Genomic DNA, 17500 nt, shown 5'->3' on the forward strand with positions numbered 1-17500 from the left:
CCTCCCAAACATTTGTTAATGCTGCATGAATTCCACTCACTCATCTCCCAAATATATGTTAATGCTGCATGCAGTCCCCATTTTACAGACAGACACATCCTCCAGTCCAGTTAGTCAAGCAAGAAAACCGAACGTGATCACAGACTGCAACCGCTTGAAATGTGGTGTCTATGTGCTGGATCAAGAACTGCTGGCTTACACAGTGCGCACCAGATTACAGGAAGGCCCATTGCAGTATTCTATAATATTCTGGACACTGCGGTAAATGCATATGTACTGTATAAGAAATGTACAGGATCAAGCGAGTCAAGGCGAACATTCCAGTTCAAGCTTGCAGAAGAACTGAGAAATAGACACGTGCAGATTATTGAACAGGAAAAACAGAGAAAGGAGGCACTACGTGAAATGAAAAGGGTTTCTGAAGGGAAAACAACAACATGCCAAGTGCTTCGGAGTTGCAACAGAAATCGTAGTGCAATGTGCCATTTGCCACAAGTAGAAAATGTAGTGAAGGATCTCCATTTGTGTGTAAAAATTGCCCAAAAAAAAAGTGCTAAAAACAAAAAAAGTTGTGGAATATGCTCACAATTTGTTTTCAAGGCAAATTATTTGGAATAGTTTTCATTACTAAATAAATGTTTTTCTTACTCACTCAAGTCCTTTGTTTGCCCTCATTACTTTTACCCATTTTTCTCTTTCGACCACAGAGGGAGGAGGGGGAAAAGGTACTGATCATATTTGCAACTGCAACAACCAGGTGATAACATTAACACTTCTTGGAGGGGGATCTGCAGGAGCAGCGGAAATTTCCAGGAATTTGAATAAAGAAACATGTCAAATGAGCAGCTCTAACTGATGTATCCATTAAGCATTTATATTAAAAAGCATGGTCAAAGACCTGCATATAAAAAAGTCACCAGGTAATGTCTGCTATAATTTGGTGATTTATGAAAATTTTTAACAAAGAAGATGAATACATATTATATATTACTAACAAATAATTGTCAATTTAGATATTAAAGAAGCCTGTGTGTATATGTGTTACCTTAATGATTAATTTGTGCACAAATTGCCATCTATCACTTTGACATAGGCAGGTTGCATCCCACTATACAGAAATGTTGAGTAATGACTCAGGGAGATGAGCCGGTATGACAGGTAACTGCTCTGCTACAGTGCGCCAGTCCTGGAGGTCAATGGCCAGACCTTGTGGGACAAATGTGAGTTTCGCATTTGTCCTGCTTAAAGCCCATGAAAAATGAAGCAGATGGCAAAGTCTCACCAAAAATCAGACAGTGGGAAGAGTGCTGCCCTCAGCTGGCCACAGACTATTTTTTACACCTGCACATGACACTTACAATAATTTATACTTTATTAATCCTGTGTGGGGAAATTCACTCTCTGCAATTAACCCATCATGGGTGGACCATGAGCAGTAGGCTGCTGTCCATCAGCACTGGGGGAGCAGTTAGCAGATTAGTGTCTTGCTAAACAACAATGACACACTAGGAGAAGCCCGGAAACAAACCAGAAATGTTCGATTCCAGAAACTATTGCATAGCTCCTAAGCCGCGCCACCAACATTTTTTCTAATAACAATTTTATAAGGTATGAGTGAGGTTGTAGATGACACTGTAAATATTTTTAAATAACTGTGTATTGATACAAATGGTGAGCTGAATAGCACAAAACTATTTTATTGCCTGATCCTGGTCCAATCATGTGCAGATCAGCAAATGCAAAACTGACCAAAAAAATAATTCATTTTTTCAGAGGGAAAAACACACCTGTGACTTATGAGAACTACTTCTCCTTTCGCAATTTCCCCTCAGGGATCACCACAGCAAATCAACCTTCTCCATCTAACCCTAATCTCTGTATCCTCCTCTCTAACACCAAATACCTTCATATCCTCTCTCACTCTGTCCAGAAATCTTGTCTTTGGTCTACCTCGAGACCCCCTGCCTGGCAGCTCCAATTCCATTCACTATCGCTCCTTTGTACATGACCGAACCATCTCAGTCTGGCTTCTCTGACCTTCCCTCCAAAACATCTAACATGTGCTGTTCCACTGATACTCATCCCTGATCCTATCCATCCTCATCACTCCCAAAGAGAACCATAGCATCTTCATCTCTGTGTCCTCTAGCTTTGCCTCCTTTTTTTTTCGTCATTGTTACTGTTTCTAGTCCATACAGCATCACTGGTCTCACCAATGTCTTATACACCTTTCCTTTCATTCTGGCTGATAATCTTCAATCACACCGTGCCCCTGACACTTTTCTTCACCCATTCCAACCTGCTTAAACCAGTCTCTTCACCCCTTTCCACACTCTCTACTGCTCTGGACTGTTGACCCCAAGTGCCTGAAATCCTCTTTAACTTCTTGATCTCCACTCCCTGGAGCTCGGAGCCTCACCATTCCACCCGGGTTCCCCTTATTCTGTCTTGCTGCGACTAACCTTCATTACTCTCCTTTCCAGCTCATACTTCTACCTCTTGATTTTCCTTAACCTGTTCTCTGCTCTCATTACAGATCAAAATGTCACCTGCAAACCTCATGGTCAATGGAGATTCCTGTCTAACGTCCTCTGTCAGTCTGTCCATCGCCACTGCAAACAAGAAGGGCCTCAAAGCTGATCCCTGATGGAGTCCCACCTCCACCTTGAACTTCTCTGTTACCCCTACAGCACAGTATACCACCTCACAGCTAGCATTCATGTCCCTGAGTTCCTGTTTTGGCACCCTGTCATATGCTTTTTCTAGGTCTACAAAAACACAATGCAGTTCCCTCGGGCCTTCTCTGTTCCTCTCTATTAGCATTCTAAAAGCAAATAGTGCATCCGTAGTACTCTTTCTAGGCATGAAGCCATACTGCTGTTCACAAATGCTGATTTCTGCTCTCAGTCTAGTTTCCACTACTCTTTCCCATAACTTCATTGTATGGCTCATCAACTTTATCCCTCTAAAGGTATAGTTGCAGCAACTATCCAGCACATCCCTCTTATTCTTAAAATTGGGCACCATCACACTTCATCTCCATTCTTCGGGCATCTTCTCACTCTCTGAGATCTCTCCTAGATCTTAAAAAACTCTAAAGATCTCTCCTCTCCTAGACACCTCCACAGGTATATCATCAGGTCCAACTGCCAACTGCCTTTCCACTTTTCATCCTCTTAAATGCCGTACTCATTACACTTTTACTAATCTCTGCTACTTTGTGGTCTACAATAGTCACCTCTTCTACCCTTGCCTCTCTTTCATTTTCCACATTCATCAGCTCAAGGTATTCTTTCCATTTTCCAGCAATCTTCTAGCATCTATCAACACATTTCCCTCTCTATCCTTAGTCACCCAGACCTGTTGTGCATCCTTTCCATCTTTATCTCTGTTTCTGTTTCTCTGTTTCTCCCTGCACTCCTGTCAGCTCTCTTCAGCCCCCTCAGTGTCACACTTCTTTGCTAACTGCTTTCTCTGTAAATACTCCTGCACTTCCTCATTCCACCACCAAGTCTCCTTATCTACTGTCCTTCCAGATGATACACCAAGTACGCTCCTACCTGTCTCCCTGATTAAATTAGCTGTAGTTGTCCAATCATTTGGAAGCTCTCCCTTACCACCCTGAGCCTTTCTCAACTCTTCCCTGAAATCCGTACAACACTCCTCCCTTTTCAGCTTCCACCCATTTGTCCTCTGCTCTGCCTTTGTCCTATTGATCTTCCTTGTCAACGGACTCATCCTACAAACCACCATCCTATGTTGTCTGGCTACACTCTCACCTACAAATACTTTGCAGTCACTGATCTCTTTCAGGTAACCTCGTCTATACAAGATGTAGTCTACCTGCGTGCTCCTACCTCCACTCTTATAAGTTACCCTATGTTCCTGTCTTTTCTGGAAAAACAGTGTTTTGTTCATGGGTGAGGGGAGGATGGAGTGGTAGATCGACAGGCGGATCGGTGCAGCATCTGCAGTGATACAGATCCTGAACCAGTCAGTTGTGGTGAAGAGTGAGCTGAGCCAAAATTTAGCCGCTCTCAATTTACCGGACGATCTACATTCCCACTGTCACCTATGGTCACAAGATGTGGGTATTGACCGAAAGAACCAGATTGCGGATACAAGTGGTAGAAATGAGTTTTCTCCGCAGGGTGGCCAGACTCTCCCTTAGAGATAGGGTGAGAAGTTCAGTCATCCAGGAGGAGCTCGGAGTAGAGCCGGTGCTTCTCCGCATAGAGAAGAGTCTGATGAGGTGGCTCAGGCATCTGGTCAGGATGCCTCCTGGACGCCTCCAGGGGGAGGTATTCAGGGTATGTCCATCCTAGGAGACCAATAAAAAGACCTAGGACACACTGGAGGGATTATGTCTCTAGGCTGGCCTGGGAATGCCTTGGGGTCCTCCCAGAGGAGCTGGACCATGTGGAGGGGGAGAAGGAGGTCTGGGCCTCACTGCTCCAGCCCCCGCAACCAAACCCGGATAAGTGGGGAAAGATGGATGGATGGTTGGATGGATGGATGGATGGCATTGCCTTGGAAACTTTGGGGTCCTAACTGAATAATGAGTAGGGGAACAAATAATTTATTGCAAATGCAGCAACAAAACAACAAAAAGGATTTTACTGAATCCGTCTCCAAAGTAGCATTGTCATTCATTAACAAATGCCACCAGTGAATGCTAAAGACATACACACACACACAAATAGACAGACAGAGAGAGAGAGAGGGAGAGAAAATTATCAAACAGATTTGACTAGACTACTTTTGACATGATTGCATTGTTGTCAGTTTTTGTGTTGACGCTGATCAAAACATAAGTTACCTGTGTAAATTAAAGTGTCAGTGCCCAAAGGGAACCAAAACAGGTCTTACGTGACAAATAATGATGACATGACTGAATGTGTTAAATTGCTGCGTTGCTGTGGGGACAGCGGTAAGAGGATGAGTAACAATACGAGTGTGACACCTGCTGGTATCTTTCAGATACTGCACACAAGTTTCCACCAATTTAAGCGTTATAAACATAAAGACTCTTATAATGCCAAGTGAAGTTAAAAATTGGACCTGTATTTCTCACCTTAAAGAATCCATCTTTAAAAAAATTAACAGATTTAAGAAAGTTCATTAGAAAGTCATTTGTAGTTGTACAATTGTAGGATTGTTGTGATACTACAATTTACATATAAATATTACAGTAAAGTGAAGAACCTATAAAAAGAGAGATTGAGGTGTGTCTGATGTTTGTACAGACTATCATAGGTTAAATCAAGAACTCTGAAACAATTATGTTATCTTTCCTTCAGTCTCTCTTTCTCATCAAGCTAGAAATTAATTCCAAGATTAACCACACAATATTGTCTCAATTTTGATACATAAAGAGAAAATTAATTTGAATGTCTCCAAACAATGATTCAACAAGTAAAATCATTCAACAGCCTAACCTGGAGGGGGAATGCATTGCAATTATGATAGTTTAAGTCACATAGATTAAATAAATAATGGGATCATAAGGGTATTGTCTTTTGTTGTTTACGGAGATGAAAACAGTCCTTTGTTATAGCCACCCAGTCAAACCAGTAGCTGGAAAACTACCTACCTGAGTGCATTTGTGTGTCACATTAAATCTCATCTTACCCATAAACACCACTGAAATGCTATTACTCATCTAGTCACATGCCTTGATGATAAAACTGACCTTGTTTGACAGATGGTGACACAAAGGTAGGAAGAGTGGGCTTTTGACTGGCAGCTCTGGAGGATTCTGACCAGTGGAAGAGATCACTACTTGCGCTCTTGAAGACTTCCAAGGTTCTGGGTGTCCTGCAGATCTGTCAATAGTGTGGAAAATGAAGTTAGTTTCTTTCCTTCCGAGAGTACTTCACAGCTTTTTTGAGACTACCTCATTGCAGAGTTAACGATTTCACAAACAGGAACTGAAACAAATTACTACAAACTTGAGTAGATGTAATGCACGCTTGAGTAGGTTCTTGTTCTGTATGCTGATAAACATTGTCATAAAGTTGCACTTCAATTTCCTTTTAGGCAGTTTCTTACACAACACAAAGGGATAGTTCACCCATGAACAGAAAAAAAAAACATGTAAAGAATATGAAGTTCATTCTTCATGAAATGCTATAAATCTTCAATTCAGTGACTGAGTCACGGGTTTAATCATTTGCAAAGATGTAGAAAACAACAACACTAGTTTTATTATCTGTCAAGAAAAGAAAAACTCTCCTTTATCTGTCATGGTTGCGGGGGTTTAGCCCACTCAAACAACTATGCTAGAAGCTGACTAATTAATATGATGAGTATCACCTGTGCTTATCCTGCCGTTTATGAAAAGTCAAAATATCTGCCACATAATAACAAACAAAGAATGGATACTTCGTTTGCAGTAACAAAAAAAGGTGTCTTGTGGGTGTGAACAACCCCTTCTGGCTTCGAATTGACAAGCCCTGAACTCACGGCATGTGTTTTCTGCTTCCCGGAACAGCGGACCAAACCCATCCTGGGTTTTTTGGCCCTGGGGAGGACTAAGCGAAACCGTAAACACCTGACGTCGTCCGCGGAAGTGGGGCTGTGAATTCCCCTCTACCTCCGCCTACCGCGCAGGTGACGACAGGTAAGCGACGTGTCCAAACTTGGCGGGGGAGGGTGCAAAGTAGAGACGACAGTTCCGTGAGAACGACAGAATGCGCAGAGACGCACAGGAAACCGGCGTTGTGCTTAAGTGAGTCTGACCGTTGATCTGTACCGGAGTTGAATGCGACCAAGGTGAGGGTGACCGTTTGAATGTGACGTTCGAGTACCGCAGAAACTGTGGTTGTAACAAATTGACTGCTTTCACAACACTAACTGTTCCGATTTGGGTTTGTTTGTCTATTTAGTAGGCAGAAGTCCAATGCTTAAGGCAGAGAGAAGGTTAACAAATTCAAAACATTTCTTTAACAGAAATCCTAATACATCATTCAATGAATACATCATTGAACCACACTTCACTTTTGTTAATATGTTAATATTAAAATTGTCCAATGTCGTCTCTTAAGTTGAGGTTGCAGTTAGTAGAACTAAATAACTTCATTTTTTCAAATGAAATATACTCTTGATTTTGCATCAGTTGACATATATATATATATATATATATATGTGTGTGTGTGTGTGTGTGTGTTTGGTTCAGTTCATTTTATGTAAGACACTAATGTTTTGGGTAGTTTTTCTTTTCTTGAAAGCATTAATTCTGTAATTTCGAAATCATGAAGTGTCACTGACATTTTCATCACTGATTTGATATATGGTCTCCTGATTAAACATATTTTCAATCTGATCAATGCGAAGCCCGCTTAAACTATAGTATTGTAAAACTTATCTAAGGTCAATGACTAACTTGGTTGTCCAGTTTAGTTTCACACTTAAAAACAAAAGCCGCAATGGAGAGAGGTCACGTGCAGGTTTATGACAAATGTTGTATCTTATTATTGTATGCAGCACAGGACAGTGTTGTGTATTTTTGGTTTCTGAAAAAAAAAATCATTGAAGTTTATTAACAATGTTTTCTTCTTCAAGTCAGCTCAACATGGAGGCACAGACAGAAAAGACAAGGCAAACTGAGCCTCAGCTAATTTCTGTGGCTCACAATGATACCATACGTCTGCTGGAGGTGTATGTCAAGCGAAGCCTAAGCCTAAATGATGGGACACTAAGAGTTAAACAACCTGAAGGTAAACAGAAATGGGTTACAATGCCCAAAAAGCACAGAAGGCATTCCAGTGATCCTTCTCTTCATTTGGCTGAGGAACTTAAAGATGAAACGATTGATACATTTACTCCAACTGCAATCGAGCCCGACATACCAGAGGTGGCAGAGAAACTGACAAAGAAAAACAAAAAAAACAAAAAGCCTACATTGTGGAAACGTTTCTTGGGTTTATTTTCACGGAAGCATAATGAGGCCAAGGAGGAAGAGCAGGAGAGCACCCCAGAGATTCAGCAATCTCTTCCAAGTGGACTGGTCACCCTTCAGAAAAGGAAGTCCCTCAGAAGAAAGTCCAGCATAAGAAAAAGGTTTTCAAAAAGGGGACCTTCTTTGAACAGGCCTCTCAAAGACCAAAACCCAGGTGACATCACCACAGTTGAGTGTAAGTTGAAGGAAATTCTAATTGGTGTAGACATACTTTTGCTGATGGATGTTTGAGCCGAATGCACACTGACTAATGCCTGGCATTTCATCGCAGCTGTTGTAAGTGTAGAACCAACATACTCTTACTATGAGAAGGTATCTGAGGAATTGGAAAAAATCCTCCATGAGGTGAAGGACAAAGAGGAAGTGGAAACTCTTACAGACGGTATTTAACAGTTTCTCTTTGCTGTTACTGTGCTTGAATCCACAAGAGGTTCAACATCAGTTCTTCTTTTTGGCTTTTCCTTTAGGGATCACCGCAGCAAATCAACTTCTTCCATCTAACCCTATTCTCTGTATTCTCTTCTCTCACATCAGCTAACTCCATGCCCCCTTTCAATATCAGTTACATTACAAGAGAAGTGATTTTAGTTAAATGTATATTGGGCCATTTGCTGGCTTTGTAAATTCTATTAGCTCTGCAATATCCCATTCTAGTGCTAGATTAAAAATACATTTGTTGTTTCAATTTGGGTTTGTGATATTTGTTGAAGTGCAGCTGCATATTAATTATGCACGCTCTTCTCTTTGTTTTGTTTTCTAGAGGAAATTATCAACAGGATAATTGCATTGACAAAGGAGCAGGGTGATGCCATAGAGGACAAGGTTTGTGTTCTTAATAAACAACAGTTTCTACATATTTAAATTTTTTATATCATTTGTTGTGAATGTATAATTAGTGCATGTAAGACAGTGCAATCAGTTTTTAAGTTTTGCATTATATTATATGTTGACCAAGCCACTGTCTTCCCCCCCTGCATGAGCTGAATATTTTCTTTGTATTCTTGAAACTTACTGAAACAATTAGTTTTAAATAAGCTGAAGTATATTCATTGTACAACACCGAACAAACAATGGAATTCACATAGATGGAGGTGTTTTGGGAAATTACCCAGTACCAGCATCAACAGGAAGAATTAAAAAACATTTCTAAAAATTGCTTTAATGTTACTCTTCAGGAAAAAGAAATATAAAAAACCAGTGAAAGTTTCTGTTTACGTCATCCTTCTCAATCTCCACTCCAGCTGAAAGAGAGCTCCACCTTGAGTAACTTCTTCCAGAGGATGTCGTACTCTTCCTTCCAGAGCCTGGCTGATGCCTATCTTGAGAAGGAGGCATCACCGACCCTCAACCCTCCAACAGTCCTGCCTACGGCACTGGAGTTGGTCAAGCTTGCTTTCACGCTTGACTTCACAGCTAGAATTGCTGTATTATCCAGACAGAACATTGGACATATTACAGGCCTTGGGAACCGTTATCTACAGGACCGGTTTGAATACAAACAGGTAAGAATAAGACATTATACTTGTTTCAGTATTTGTAAATAGGGCTTAGTAGTATGGTTAAGACACTGACATCTTTGATATGTGGAATCATATTGGCAATACCATTACTTCCTCAGGAAGTGTACTTGTTCAGAAATTCATTAAACTGATATTAGTAATTTGGCAATCAGTCTCTTTAAAAAACAGCAAAACAGTGACTGATGTGAAAGAAATGCAAAAAAGGAAATAATAGAGTAATTACCCGAAATACATACCAGTATACCTGAAACAGATTGTACCTAAATGAGACCTCAAAATTGCCACGTACGTAACATCATAAAAACCAAAGAGGAGAGACGTTAGCTATGACAAGAAAGTGGTGAATAAGAGGGGTCCAAGTGGAATGGCAAGGCTCCAGGGACTGATGACAAAGAGGGTGAGGGATTTTAAGTACTTAAGGTCAACAGTTCCGAGGTGAAGAAACTCGTTCAAGCAGGTTGGCATGGGTGGAGTGAATGTCAGGGGTAAGGTGTGATAAGACTATCAGCTAAAATGAAAGAAAAAGTGCACAGGACACCGGATAGATGTTTTTGTGATAAGATCAGAGAAGCCAGACTGAGGTGGTCTGGTCAAGTACAGAGGAGGAATAGTATATACAGGTGTATTGGTAGAAGGATGCTGGGGTTGGAACTATATGGCTGGAGGACTCGAGGAAGATCATAGAGGAGATTTATGAATGTGGTGAAAGAGGACATTAAGTCAGTTGGTGTGAGAGAAGAGAATAGGGTTAAATTGAGGAAGTTGATTTGCTGTGGCCACCCTGTGAAAAGAAGACCTCGAACAACAACAACAAAAAAAAACTAAAAATTATCCTCAAATATACAGGAAACTTGACTTCATCTTCAACAGCATATTCTCACAGTTTGGTTAAATCTTCTGCTGTCTTTTTACAGGCATGCACAGATCATCCATGGTCTGACAGTGACGACTGAAACACAGAAAGACAGCTTGCAAGAGAAGACTTACTGCACATGGGACCTTAATCTGCAAGCGCTTCTCACTAACATATATATAGTAATGTCTTGACAAGATCCATTCACACAATATTTAAATCCATAAATTAAAAATCAGGTTTTATTTATTGTACTAGTTTGAGTTCTTGTGAAATTCTTCTGGACAAGAATTTTGTTTGGCACATGCTTATGGCAGTTCTAAGCTAAAGTGGTCTTTCATGTGAAATGTTAATTCAAGGTATTTCACCTGAGAGATCCATCAATAATATGTAGTGAGATCCATATTTTTCTAATAATATATTTTTCTATTAATGTGAATATTTTTTACCTGTTTTACATGGGATTTCTATATTGAACTTTATAGAAATATTATATTGTTATCAAGCAAATTATGAAATGTTCCTGCACCCATTTCTGGATATTTCAAATTCAAATAAAGACACACAAGTTAACAAAGAAAACTTAGGATGTGATTATTAGAGAAAATCCCCCCCATTCATTGGGTACATTCTACAATTTCCACTGTAGTAGAAAGGTCAAACAGGAAAAGGCTTTTGCTCTTGTCACTTATCGACTCGAGCCTTTTCTAATACTGGAGCAATGTTAGGTTCTTGTCATTAAAAAACAGCAAGCCAGTAATGGAAAGCCAGATGAATGCTTTAGTGTCTAAAGAGTGAGCATTCATGTGGCAAAGTTTAAAGTTTAGAACGTGTCACACCCCTTGTCTCGTTGCATACCTTTATAGGAACAACATCTTCCAGCATTAAAACAACATCCAGGATTAAGTTTGATCATTGACGCTGTAAATGAAAGCGTTGACGTGTTAATTTGTTGTGCCTGATTCAGACAGAAGGAGCTGATCAGTTTGAACAAGTTTTTGGTTGTTCAAATGCCAACAGGGTGAGGAAAAATGTTACATAATCAGAAGGGTGCCGTGTTGTCTGTGGCAACTAATCAGTTTTTTTTCTAGGCAAGAAGGTTTCTTGACAGAAAAATATTCATCAAATAAAATAAAAACTATGGTAGAGTTTGCCTGTCTTGGTAGATCCAAATTATTAAACATGTATGAGAGTTTTTTTTTGGGGGGGGGGGTAATTTTGGTTTATTGGAGAAAGTTAGAGAATTAGAGAAATAATTACAACATAGAAAAGTAATTGCCACCAAAAAGTGGAGCTTTTGTGGTTTTACAGCACTTTGAAGATCTTAATAATGTACCACCTGATTCATATAGATTGTAAAAAAATCCACCCCCTTTTTTTGTTTTCGGTCATTAAGCTCAACAACAGTATTGCATAGGGTCCAAGCAAAGTTAAAAGTGAAAAAAGCCCTGTAGTCTCGAAAACTGAATTTCAAGAATATGCAATAGTTGAACAGGCATTTGAGCGAACTGTTAAATTGAAAAAATTAAACAAGTCTTGTCAATTTGTGTTCTTGTTTTTTTTTGGTCCATGAAGCTACTGCAATAATGTCCTTTGGTGGGTGTTTTCCCTTCTGAGTGTGAAAATCCCCATAGAAAACTCATGTTCTCTGGAACCAGGGTACTGTAAAGACAGTGTACTCACAGAGTAGCCCTCCAAACATATTAAAATTCAATGCTGCATGACTGGGGCTAGAACTCTCCTGCTGCACCCATTTCTGGAAAACATGCAGAGGTAACTGATGGAATGTGGCAGTCTGTCATTTGATGGTTGAAGCATCCTGTGACGGATCTCACCTGTGGAACTAGTTCCCCTGGACAGGGGCGCTGTTGTACCTCAAATACAGACTTTAACAGGAACTTATTTCTTTTAACTTATTTCTGTATGCAACCACCATGTGTTGACCAAAAGGGGTTAAACCTTACGCGGTTCGAACTGAAACGCCGCTTTAACAACTACTCCCGAGTGCACAAGTGGTAGCCGTAAATAGTCGCAAAGATAATTTGCGCAAGGACACCTCACTATTGTCGACGCCCACAAATCCATTGCGGGTCTGACGCGATCGTCATCGGAACCGGCCCGTCCGTCCCGGAACGTCACACCCCTGATCAGCTCGTTACAAGAGGCTTGTACGAGCATCTGGGCAAGCATGGATTATTGATCAGTTTTGTGGTAGGGTTTTAATTGCTGTTTGCCTGTCGTGCCTTTGATAATCACTGTATTTCTATGTTATTGCTATTGTTACCTTGGTTACTTTCTGGTCGTCTGACTCTACTTTCTTAGCACGAACATGCTCCGCGTATTTTTTTTTGCAAAGGACATTATATATTTCATCCATTCCTTTGTGCCCTCCGACCCCGGTCACGTGGTAGTACCAGTGGGCAGCCTCCGGACTACAACCGCCGCCATTTTGAATGCTCTGCATTTACACCTCCATTTTGGTAGTTTTCTGATGCTGCTGCCATTTTTGTAGTCCTTCCACATACACACACACACGCATCTCGGATTGTCAAGTAAACTTTATTATATCTCAAAAGGGTAGTTTCTTGGTATTTTGTGTACGAATATTGTGACAAGACTGCGTGACAGGGTCAGTGCTCGGACATATGCCTTATTCATCTAAAATATCATTATTGTTAAATTTTGACATTTTAGATAAATACCTATTTCTTGAGACTGTTTTCCACTCATTAGTTATTATTTTCCAACTTTGCTAGTGGTGCCCCGAAAGAAGGTTGGTATTATTATTGAGTTAGTGATATTCAAAAACTCTGATAACTAATAATCATCACTGATAACTGTTGGTTATTTTTATTACCCAATTCTAGCTCCGCTCACCGCACCACAAATGATGCCCCGTTTGAGGCTACAGCAGAACCACTGCAAAGTAGAGGGCCGCACTAATATTATGCCAAGAGCAGTGGGCTGGAGGTTTGTTTTTATGTTTGTTGTGCTCATAGTGTATTTACACAGTGAGACATACACACACCAGAGGATACACAAACAAATTCTACTCAGTGATCACAATCACCTTGAGCTTAAACCACTTGATGTGCTACCATGTGACATGATCTACAGTGAAAATAATTTCCTCCCTAACTTGTTTTTTTTTTGTCAATCATTATGCAAACAAAAATAATCCCTTAGTTATTTTGCACATCTTCAGACCTTGTTTCTATTTAAAACAGAAAACCACTTTTCCATTGGCTTGCCAATAATCATTATATATGTATGCTTGTATATTATATACACATGCATATGATAGGTTCTGTTCTCCATGCAAACAAAGAAACCAACAAGTAGAACCAGTGGGAGGGAAATTATTTTGCAGTAAAGTATAATTGTGTCATACAATCCAAACTAAATATTGACCAAGAAAAAATTGTGGTGTGACAGATGACTCAAATTCAAACTTTGCAAAATGACATAACAGCTTACCTGTAGTGAACTCTTTGCACTCTTACTCACTGCAGCCAAGGAAGCGCATACATTTTCAACAAGGCCCTTCAGTTATTACTGTGGTATTTTGCACTTTGGAGTCAGTTGCTAAAACACGTATTGACACCACAGCTCATTAAAAAAAGTTTACTTCCAACCTTGAACACGTGTCACTTTGTAAAATTTGGTCTCGGTCCTTGACCAAGGTAGCTATTTGGCAACTGTTCTGCCATTTGGCAACTGTTCTGCCATTGTATTTGGATCCAGGCGTGTTCCTTGAAGCCTGTGCTATTATGTGGTTTCAGTTATCCGTAACAAGCAGAGCATTAACAAATGAAAGGTCTGAATTGCCAAATGATGTCCTGATCCTCAGTCTAGACTTTCTTTCGGCAGGGCATCAAAATTGCTTGCAACATCAAGTCGCAACAACTGAATAGCTATTCTGACATTTGGAATACTTGACTGCTACACGTCTTACACAAAAATTCTAATATATACAACAAAATATGCCACAGTCAAAATATTGTGTTGAAACTTTTTGCATTTTTATTGGTTTTTAGCAGTGAAGGTGGATCAATCAAAAAGTCCGAAGCCCATATCTTCATCTGACTCCTCTGATTCCTCTTTCTTCTCTTCCTTTTTCTCTTCCGCTAAAATTAGAGGGTTAGAGAAAACAGTCTCAGCAAAAGGCAGATGTTGCCAACAAATATCTGACAATTGTGGTGTCATTACTAACTAAAAATATGTATAAACAAATATTTACAATATACCTCTAACTCAGATTAAAAAGGTTCATATGGACGCTATATAAAAACCTGAAGTAATTTTGGCTAAGAATAAAGGGTGTGTACATACCAGCAGCAGGTGCAGCCCCAGCTCCAGCAGCCCCGCCTGCAGCAGCAGGAGCCGCCACTGCACCACCTGATGGCACGGAGGCTAACTTAGAGAGACCTGTGGGAAAAATAACTTTTAGACAATATTCAAACATAAAAAGCTATGACATTTCTGTTTAGGGAAAAGCATTTACCCGAGTTCATGACTTCATTGATGTCCTTCCCATTGAGTTCACTAATCACCTGGAGAAGGGGGGATCATATTACTAAATATGTGTTTTAAGATTTTAATGTGCGTGTATTTTTTACCACATACCTTGTTTAACCGTTCTTCATCAGCCTCAATTCCCACACTTCCCAAAATGGCCTTTATGTCCTTTGCAGTGGGACTGGTGTTCCCACCGAGGACAGCCAGGAGGTAAGCGGCCACGTAACGCATTCTGCACAAGAAAGAACATTAGACATGTTGGGCTGGCTGTGGATCAGTAGACAGAGTGGGTATCCCTCCACTTAAAAAAACTGTCAGTTCGATTCCTACTTCCTCCTGTCTGCATGCAGAAGTATCTTTGAGCAAAAGACTGACCCTTAAGTTAGAACCTTGCATGGGAGCTCTGCTGTCATCATTGAGTGCATGTGTGAATGGCTGATTGCAATCGACTCCAAAGTGCTTTGAAAACGCAAGGTGCGAAAGTGCTACAAGCTGCTGTGGCCATGTGATCAACAGTCATTTTTATCACATTTATGGCAATATATTTTTACATACATACACGCAGAGGGTCGCTTTACCTCACCAAAATGTTATTAACTAGAACTATGAGTATTTTTACCATTGAAAACAGGTCCTTTCTATCTTTCAATATTCAAATCTGTATAGAACATCGGCCAAAATGTGGGCTATTTATTTTCCTGTGACTTTAGCAGGGTCTAATTGTATTTAGATGCTGTTTGCACTGCAGACTTGTAATTTCCCTGACAATTCAACCTCATAGCACTCAGTGTCAATGAATTTGCACAATGCTTATACTATATCAGGTTGTAAACAGTATATCGTGCCACACTGTCACTGTTTTTTACACTTATGAGACAGAGATATACTTTCATGTAATCTGAGGGGAAGTGGGTTTTATTTTCGTATTTCAGACCACAGTCCCTCTGGCACCTCGCGGGCAGCACTGACTGAACTGATAACTTCACGTCATGCTCTAACTCTGTTGTCTTTCTTATCCTTGTTTGTCCCAGCCCGCACACATCCTGTCTATTTTTGTTTATCTTATCCATTGCTATTTATTTTGTCACGATTTATATTGTCGTTTAGTTCTGGTCGTGTATTTTTCACCCTCACTGTTCCTCGATGTTGTCCAGTCCCTGATGTTATTGCTGCTGCTGTTGACGTCGTCGTCTGCTGTCTATTCGTGGAAGTCTTGCTATCTTCTGTCTTTCTATTTATATTTATATACATTTTTTATTTTACTTTTTTGACACTATAATTGTTACGCTGCAGTTAGAAAGGAATTTACCCTATGGGGATCAATAAAGTTCATCTTATCTTGTCTAACTTTTGTGCCCGAGAAAATAAATAAAGCCCGCCCACACTGAAAGCTCATTGGCTTATTGGCTTATTTAGCTTGAGTAAACCAATCAGGATGCTCTGTCTAGCACGTACCATGAACCGGCACACACGCACAGTTCCGAATGCATGCATAGTCTCTCTCACTTAGTCGTTTGCGCGCATATTAAGACACAAATTAGATGCACGATGCGGGCATCAATGTCTCGCGTGCACGCTCTTGCTCGCCTGGTCTAGATTCCGAGATATTTTATCCACTTCGCGGGCATCAGGGAGCCATTCTCAGTATGTGCGAGACTCCCGGAACTTCCGGGAGACTTAGGCTGTTTGCATGACATCGGACTGGGAGGAGCACTGCTAGGCTAGCGTTAGCCTGCTGTTTTGACACCAACAATGTTCCCCGTGCGCCGGGGAGTTAAGTCGAACTATTAACAGGTTGACAAAATTAAGATTAAGATGTCCACTGCGAGGAGCTGAAGAAATGTCCCGGCGTTATCATTAGAGTTTTCACAACACGAAGAGGCGGGTATCGTCGTCGGCGTGATGCGGCGGCCTGTTGTCCGTCCTCCATTTGTGACAGTACAAGGTTTCCCCAAATACCGTATATTAGAAGCAAGGTTGGGGTAAATATCTCACAACACCGAACTATGTATAGCTATGAAAGCACACAAGATAAACGTTTCGAAAATAAGACTTACTTTTAAGTCTATACAGACACGAAACGTCGGTCACGCTCGGAAATCCGAAAGAGAGGGAGGGATCGACCGGAGTTTGACAAGGAAGAACGGAACGCGGCGATTTAATTGGTCAACTTAGATTACAGATGATAACGTCACAATAACGGTAAACATATTCTTTTATTATCATATTAATGTAATATATACTGTGTATATATATGTGTGTGTTGTTTTATCATCATATAATAATTATTAGTTTTTGCAATATGTTAAAATGCTTGTTTAGACCTGCGACAACATATGTTATAATTTTCCTTTGCTTTCAGCTTTTCAAATAATGGTGATCAGAATTATGAGCTTCAAACACCCACGAGAGCTGGTGAGAAAAAGATGTAGACCAAATGACCAGATGACACTTCCAAACTACTCTTTGTGACCCATCGTGCTGAGTGCCTGCAGAATGCGACTGCCACAGAAATTGGCCCATGACATGGGGAGAGGACGTTGCCCCCGGGCACCAAGGTCTGGGACTACAACTAAAAAATCAAGAAGTTCTGCCATCCAAAGCTCACCAATCACTGGATGGGACCCTGCACAGTCCTTGAGAAACTGT

At 40.4% G+C, this 17500-nt stretch overlaps 3 protein-coding genes across 4 annotated transcripts in view; 1 reads left to right on the forward strand and 2 right to left on the reverse strand.

Moving 5' to 3' along the window:
• The window catches only part of ngfb (nerve growth factor b (beta polypeptide)), a 90249-nt gene extending 84533 nt beyond the window's left edge, over positions 1–5716 (reverse strand). The window contains exon 1 of the mRNA XM_086148842.1: positions 5693–5716. The gene's annotated coding sequence lies outside the window, so the exon portion shown is untranslated. The remainder of the gene's footprint in view (positions 1–5692) is intronic.
• An 860-nt stretch (positions 5717–6576) lies between these two features.
• On the forward strand, positions 6577–11836 carry LOC147232794 (uncharacterized). Of its 2 annotated transcripts, XM_086148844.1 has the most exons (6): positions 6577–6774; positions 7564–8135; positions 8232–8342; positions 8721–8782; positions 9202–9462; positions 10395–11836. In XM_086148844.1, the coding sequence occupies exons 1-6, from the start codon at positions 6764–6766 to the stop codon at positions 10431–10433; spliced, it is 1056 nt and encodes a 351-aa protein (XP_086004970.1). In that variant the 5' UTR covers positions 6577–6763; the 3' UTR covers positions 10434–11836. The 2 variants fall into 2 exon arrangements, with proteins under 2 accessions (XP_086004970.1, XP_086004969.1); XM_086148843.1 differs by lacking the exon at positions 6577–6774 and having other exon boundaries at positions 7471–8135.
• Positions 11837–14333: 2497 nt separating this feature from the next.
• Positions 14334–17024, reverse strand: rplp2a (ribosomal protein, large P2a). Its single transcript, XM_086149850.1, has 5 exons — positions 16909–17024; positions 14960–15083; positions 14838–14886; positions 14666–14761; positions 14334–14460 (listed from the first exon to the last, which is right to left on the reverse strand). Exons 2-5 carry the CDS (start codon positions 15080–15082, stop codon positions 14384–14386), a joined length of 345 nt encoding a protein of 114 aa, XP_086005976.1. The 5' UTR covers position 15083; positions 16909–17024; the 3' UTR covers positions 14334–14383.
• Positions 17025–17500: the final 476 nt, after the last annotated feature.

Source organism: Fistularia commersonii, chromosome 7 (genome assembly GCF_037954325.1).
Source record: "Fistularia commersonii isolate RoL2024-O1a breed Wild chromosome 7, RoL_Fcom_v1.0, whole genome shotgun sequence".
NCBI lineage: Eukaryota > Metazoa > Chordata > Actinopteri > Syngnathiformes > Fistulariidae > Fistularia > Fistularia commersonii.